This window comes from Ochotona princeps, chromosome 8 (genome assembly GCF_030435755.1).
Source record: "Ochotona princeps isolate mOchPri1 chromosome 8, mOchPri1.hap1, whole genome shotgun sequence".
Taxonomy (NCBI): Eukaryota; Metazoa; Chordata; class Mammalia; order Lagomorpha; family Ochotonidae; genus Ochotona; species Ochotona princeps.
Window position 1 is genome coordinate 69,139,896 of NC_080839.1, and position 6,397 is coordinate 69,146,292.

Consider the following 6,397-nt stretch of genomic DNA (forward strand, 5'->3'; position numbering starts at 1 on the left):
CGGCTTGGACCTGGCCCCGTCGCATCTGCTGTGGCCATTTGGGGAAGTGGATCTGTTGGTGGATCAATCTATCTAGTTACCTATCTCTCTTTGCATTTCTTTTGAAAAAAAAAATTATTTTTATTGGAAAGTCAGATATACAGAGAGAAGGAGAGACAGAGAGAAATATCTTCCATCCGCTACTTCACTTCCCAAGTGGACACAACAGCTGGAACTGAACCCATCTGAAGCCAGAAGCTAGGAGCTTCTTCTGGGTTTCCCACACGGGTACAGGGTCCCAAGACTTTGGGCCATCCTCGACTGCTTTCCCAGGCCACAAGCAGGGAACTGGATGGGAAGTGGAGCAGCCAGGACACAAACCGGCCCCCACATGGGGTCCAGGCGCATGCAAGGCGAGGATTAGCCACTACGCTTCAACACTGGGCCCTCTCCTTGCCTTTCAACTAAATAGATAATTTTAAAAGGAAGAAGAGTGAAGAGGAAGGAATAAGCAGAGGCCCTCTAAACTCTTACTTCCCGGGCCAGAAGAGGCGTTCCTCTTCTGAGCTTGGGTAATAGTCTGAACACTGATTCTGCCTGCCTCCAAAAGACAGACCAAGCAAAGTGGTAAGGCCTCAACAACAAGTTGTGGAACAGAGTCTCTTTGTGGTCACACAGCCTCAAGGCCGGAGGTGTCTGCTTCTCTGGGCTCGGGACTCGCAAAGCTAGTCTTCGCGTCAGTGCCACATCCCTGCAAGGCACAGAGAGCGCAATGAAACCGTTACCACCCCTTCTCCTGGGGCCAGCCAGACACAAGTGTGTGGGTGAGGAGGTGGGACAGCGGTTGGGCATTGCTTCCCTGGGTAATATCGTATTTTTTTTTTTTTGATGGAAGAAAGATGCCAGAGAGGTGAAAAGTAGAAAGCAGTTCTCACCTAAGAGAATTTTATTCACCAAGACCAGGAAACCTCAATAAAACAAAAGTTGTGCCATTTACAATGTGGTCACAATTGCCTACCCTGCCTTTCCTCCAAGATTTCCACCATTCACAAATCATCCACTTTTCCTTTAAGACTCAAATGTCTCCTCCTTCATGACAGCTTTTCCACGCGGCAGGGAAACTGAGGCATTCTTGCTCAAGGCACCCATTGGCCCTTGCCTGCCTATAGCTCCATCACAGCCAGCTATATTCCAGGTATTGGGGACTGCATTCCTGCAACAGCCTGGGCCAGCCTGGGGAAGAGAAGCTAGAAGTTCAGCATGGTTTAGCATAGAAGGAAAACTCTTAGACAGTTCTGTATTCCTTAAGGCAGAGCAGCTAAGACTGCTGAGTTGGATCTACTTTCCTGGAGGAGAGTCTCCCTCAGGCTAAGCCTGCACTTTCCAAAGTGTGTTCCCCAAACCAGAACCTCAGCATCCCTTAGGACCTAGAAGCCCAAAAATCCAGTCTCAAGCCCTCAGCCCCTCAGAAATGCTCAGGCTGGGCCCAGCCATCCCAGCTGGAAACCAGCCCAGCACAGATTCTGATTGCACTTCCGTTTGCAACATCCTATTCTAAGTCCATTTAAACACATGTGCACAAGATCTCAAAAACACAACCCATACTGATCTCAGACCAAGATGAAAGGATAACCCAAGACAATGACCCTTGCTATAAAATGCCCCAGATCAATGAAACGTCCATGGTTTTCCACAAAACATTTCAGCGGGCAACTAAAGGAGCTCAGCACATTTCTTTTAAATGCACAAAATGAATTTTCATATTCTAGGAGTTCCACCAGATGTTTTACCTTTTTCCCCCTAATTGATTTTCCAGTCTGCAGCAACTCACTTTTTCTCTTTTCTGGTAAAAAGACTGCGTTCTGGCAAGGGAATGAAAGGGCTTGCAGTGAAAACAGAGTTCACCAGGCAGACCTGTATCTTCTGCTGTGCGGTTGCTTCCCCAAAATCTAAAAGCAGGAAAGCCAGTAAGGCCCTTTCAGGAGCCCAGATCTCCTGGCTCTTGCTGGTGGCACAGCTGAATCCTTGGCATTGAGCCCAGGCCTGAGCGCTCACCAGACCAGGGCTGCACTCCCTGGTACCAGAGGATTTGCTAGCTGCAAGAACTCACAAATAAACATCGTGCTTCAATGGGAAGTTTTGTCTTAAGTAGGTTATGGGATGGAGGTGAGTGGAGCCAAGGGCCGAGAAAGAGTGGGGTTGTTGCTCAAAGCAGCAGCGAGCTGGCTCTCTGGCTCAGCTCCTGGAGGAGCCCAAACAATCAGGCTCTGTTGGCCCTCCCCCTGCCGCCTGGTAGAGCAGGCAGCCTTGTCAGGACCTGCTAAGTGGGTGAAAGGTCACCACCAAACAGGTTTTCTTCACTCAACAAAAACTCTTGGAAAATCTCAGGAAAGAGGGGGAAAAGGAGATTTTAAGCAGACAACTTCAAAAGGGAACTCCTCTACATCAGCCCTGGCTCGGAGGGACGGGAGGATGGCAGCTGGGCGCAGAGGCCCAGAAAGCGCCCTTGGACCCGGAAAGCACTGGTACCAAAACAGTGGGAGGGGCCGGCGCCACCTGCCCTGGGGAGCCGCTCAGCAGGTCTGAGCACTCGTGCCTGCAGCGGGATTTTAATGTGGTCTCCAAGAAGAAGTCAGCCTGTCTCATTCTGAGAACCACTGCAGTAAGGCTCAGTGTCTGAAATTAGAGCTCATCACAAAGGGTTCCCAAAGCCATGCTGTTCCAACTTTTACTTCCACCACCACCATCACCACTGCGGCCATGGCTGCCTGCACCCCCTTCTCAAAGCATGGTAGGCCCCTGGTCACTGCACCGTCTCATCAAATTTCCATAAGAAACATTTCCCATTATCCAGAGCAAAGCAACTCTTCAAGGTGGTATGTAACCAACCCCTGCAGAACCAGAAGGGCCCCCCCAACCCCTAGTAACCAGCCTGAACCACCTTCCAAAACTATCACCTAAATCAGGAATGCATGAATGACAGCTTTGTAAGTTCCAAAGCAGCAGAGCCCCACAAGAGACAACAGTGGTTTTAGGAGTGAGACAAAACCAAGACCTTTGGCCTCAGCGAATTGGCCTGAGTACACAATCATTAGGCCAGTGGTTTTGCTGGGGGGGGGGGGGGTGGCGCTGAATTAACCAGCCCGCTCAGCTGCCTCTGGAAATGTGACAGCAACAACTCTATCCCTTGTCCTCCTCAGGTCATCCTCAATTACAGTTACCACTAGGGGAAGCGGCGTCGCTGACCAGTAAGGCTTTCTTTCCTCACCCACAAGCATGAGGATAGAGGACACCATTACAGAGCATCAAACCACAAGAGCCATTTTATAAATGTCATCATCATAGTCTTTTAATATTTTACATTAAAAAACTGTATACACAGCTTATAGAACTTTTATGTAAACATCATAAGCTCACCACTTTGTCATTTGTCAGTTTATTTAAAAAATAAAAAAACAAGACAACAATTTAGTAGAAGTACCACCAGGCAGGAAGGGGGGAAGGACAAACAGGGGCAGGTGTATTCTCTGTGTAGAGATGCAGAGAAAACTTCACATAGCTGGAGAGGCTACCTTGTGGCAAAAGAAAAAAAAAGTCTTAAATAGGCCCCAACACATGTTAGGTCTCTGATCAAAACCGTGTGCATAACCTGCACAAATAAAATCTCAAAACAGTGGTGCCACTTTGTTCAAGAAAACAAAGGAAAAATTACTGGGGTGTTGTTCTTCTTCCTGTTTTAAAGTCATCATTTCTTCTTTTTAAAAAAAATCAGAAGTAGATGAGGTTACAGCATACAGAATGCTACTGCCTTATGCAAATGACAAGTGCATTAAGTGTCAAACAATGAAACTGTGCAAAGGATTCTTCCCCCCCAAAAAAAGTTTCAGCTTTTAAATAAGTCAAATAACATCAGTTTCTTGGACTGAACAGTTTTCACTTTTAGGACAGGCACAAAGTTCGCTTATGGCAAAAACAGCCCCCACGCACACTCTGCCTCCGCGGGCTGCAGAGGGGTTCGCTGTGGGGCTGGCCCGCAGGAGACTCTGTGTCTAGAAGCTGTGTCCCTTCAGCCCCAAGTCAGTTGCAAATGTCTTCCCGAGGGGTCAGAAAGATGGCCAAGTCCTGTTCATGCCTTGGTGGGCGACTGACCCAGCCTGGGCCAGAGTTCTTCCAACGCCCTGGCCACTACACCCACCACTACCATTAAATAACACCATCTCACCTCCGAAAATAAAATTAGATCTGTATTTATAGCACACCCCTCCCTCCTCCCCGCCCTCCCTCCCGCAGTTCCCAGGGTCTATGTTACAAACAAGAGATGGCAGGCGCTCGCGGGATCCCAGCGAACATCTGATGGGGCGCGGTCGCACTCGCACCCCCTGGGGACCCGATGCGGGGGTGGTGTGAAAATGATGGCGAGGGGGAGTCGAACGTACACGCAGTCAAACACTCTTGAGGCTTGGCTCCTCAGAAGAGGATGTCCAGGGGACCCCTTAGCACTCAGTAGTGGCGCCCGGGCCTGTGCCACACGGCTAGACTCACACAGACACTGAGAAGGGGGCGCCCGATGCCCACGCGATTCTCGGCGCGAGAGCCAGAGCCGCCAACAGACGCCAGGCAGACTGGCGGGGTCCTTGGTGATGGGCGCGGGCCTCCCCTTCTCCGGGCTCGCAGGGCACCGGCCCGGGAGGGGCGTCGGTAAGGGGTAGCGGGCGGGCGGCGCGGCCCTCATAGCACCTTGCAGCAGTTGATGCATTCGTTCTGGGAGCCGTAGCGCTTCTGGAGCGCGGCGCGCGTGGCCGTCTCGAAGACCTCACGCACGCCCTCCTTGGTCTTGGCGGAGCACTCGAGGTAGTCGTAGGCTTGGATGCGCACGGCCATGGCGCGGCCGTCGTCCGTGCGCACCGGCTCCTGCTTCATGCGCGCCAGCTCTGTGCGGACGTGTTCGTCGCTGCGCAGGTCCTTCTTGTTGGCCACCAGGATGATGGGCACGTTGGGGCAAAAGTGCTTTACCTCCGGCACCCACTTCTCGGGGATGTTCTCCAGCGAGTCCGGGCTGTCCACCGAGAAACACATGAGAATGACGTCGGTGTCTGGGTAGGAGAGCGGCCGCAGGCGGTCGTAGTCCTCCTGGCCCGCCGTGTCCCACAGCGCCAGCTCCACCTGCTTGCCGTCCACTTCGATGTCGGCCACATAGTTCTCGAAGACGGTGGGCACGTACACCTCGGGGAACTCGTCCTTACTGAACACGATCAGCAGGCACGTCTTGCCGCACGCGCCGTCGCCCACCACCACCAGCTTCTTACGGATGGCCGCCATGAGCGGGCCGGGCCCGGGCAGCAGGAGGGGGCCCGCGAGCGCCTCGCTGCCGTCCGGCTCGCCGCTCACCGCTCACCTCCGGCTGCGCGCTGAGGGCCGAGGGTCGCTAGCTGCACCCAGGCCCCGCGGCGGCGCGATCTCTCGGGACGCTCGGGCTGCCGCGGCGGGGGCGCGGGGGCATAAGGCGCACGGCGCGTCCAGCCGCGCTGACTCGCGGACGGCGGTGGCAGCTCACACCCCGGGCGCGGGTCGGCTGCTTTTGTGCGCAGCAACAGTCGCTGGCGCTGCGCTCTGCCGGCCCAGCTGCCTCCCGGGTCCCGCGAGGCCTCGCCGAGACTCTAAGGGTGCTGACGGCTACGGCCAGACTGCGGTGGCAGATGCGGCTGCGGCCCTAGCGCCCGCTATTTAAAGAGTCCGGCCACTTTCTTAATATAGCCGCCCAATGGGAAGGGAGCCGGCTGAGCTCATCGCTGCGGAGCTCAGCTCGGATTGGCCGCCCGCTGCTGCCCGGAGGCGGGGCCGCACGGGCTTGATTGACGGTCCTGGCCGCCGGGCTGGGAGAGGCGGTGCTGGGGAGTCTGCGCGGCCGGCGGGGCTGCGGGGCTGAGGTGGCCGCGGCTCCCCGGCTCCCCGGCTGAGGTGGCCCCGGCGCTGCGGGGCTGAGGTGACCGCGGCTGCTGTGCCAGAAGCCCAGGGGCTCGCCGCTTGGACCCCGCGCTTTCGAGACGGGGCGGCGATTGGCGGGGGAGCGGATAAAGGATAAAAACGGGTTGGTGTCTGCACCCCCCTTCCTGGGCAGAATTATCCGCTTGCAGGCAAACTCCCCGGCGGGTGGTCGGACCTGAGGCGGGGGAAAGATGGCTCCAGGAACTTGGTTTTGTTTTTAAGTAAACACACACACTTGTTTCCAAACCGAAAGGTTTGTTCTTTCGGTGGTGGCCTGGCCTCCGAGCTGGGCCTCTACCTGGCCTTGAATCCAAAGAATGGGAGGCTAACAGTAAACTGGGTGGGCCTGGGCCAAGCCGCCCAACCCTCCCAGGACTTCCCAGGACAATGAATGAAAGGGGGGAGGCCCGTCTGCTTTGGGGAGAGGACGGAA

The 6,397-nt window shown here is 54.7% G+C and overlaps 1 protein-coding gene across 1 annotated transcript; it reads right to left on the reverse strand.

The window, feature by feature from the left end:
- Positions 1-3,286: 3,286 nt before the first annotated feature.
- RHOB (ras homolog family member B) lies at positions 3,287-5,677 on the reverse strand. Its single transcript, XM_004582628.2, has one exon. It carries the CDS (start codon positions 5,296-5,298, stop codon positions 4,708-4,710), a length of 591 nt encoding a protein of 196 aa, XP_004582685.2. The 5' UTR covers positions 5,299-5,677; the 3' UTR covers positions 3,287-4,707.
- Between the last annotated feature and the right edge of the window lie 720 nt (positions 5,678-6,397).

Coding starts and splice junctions, on each gene's coding strand:
- RHOB (XM_004582628.2), bottom strand. CDS start 5,298: ATGGCGGCCATCCGTAAGAAGCTGGTGGTGGTGGGCGACGGCGCGTGC.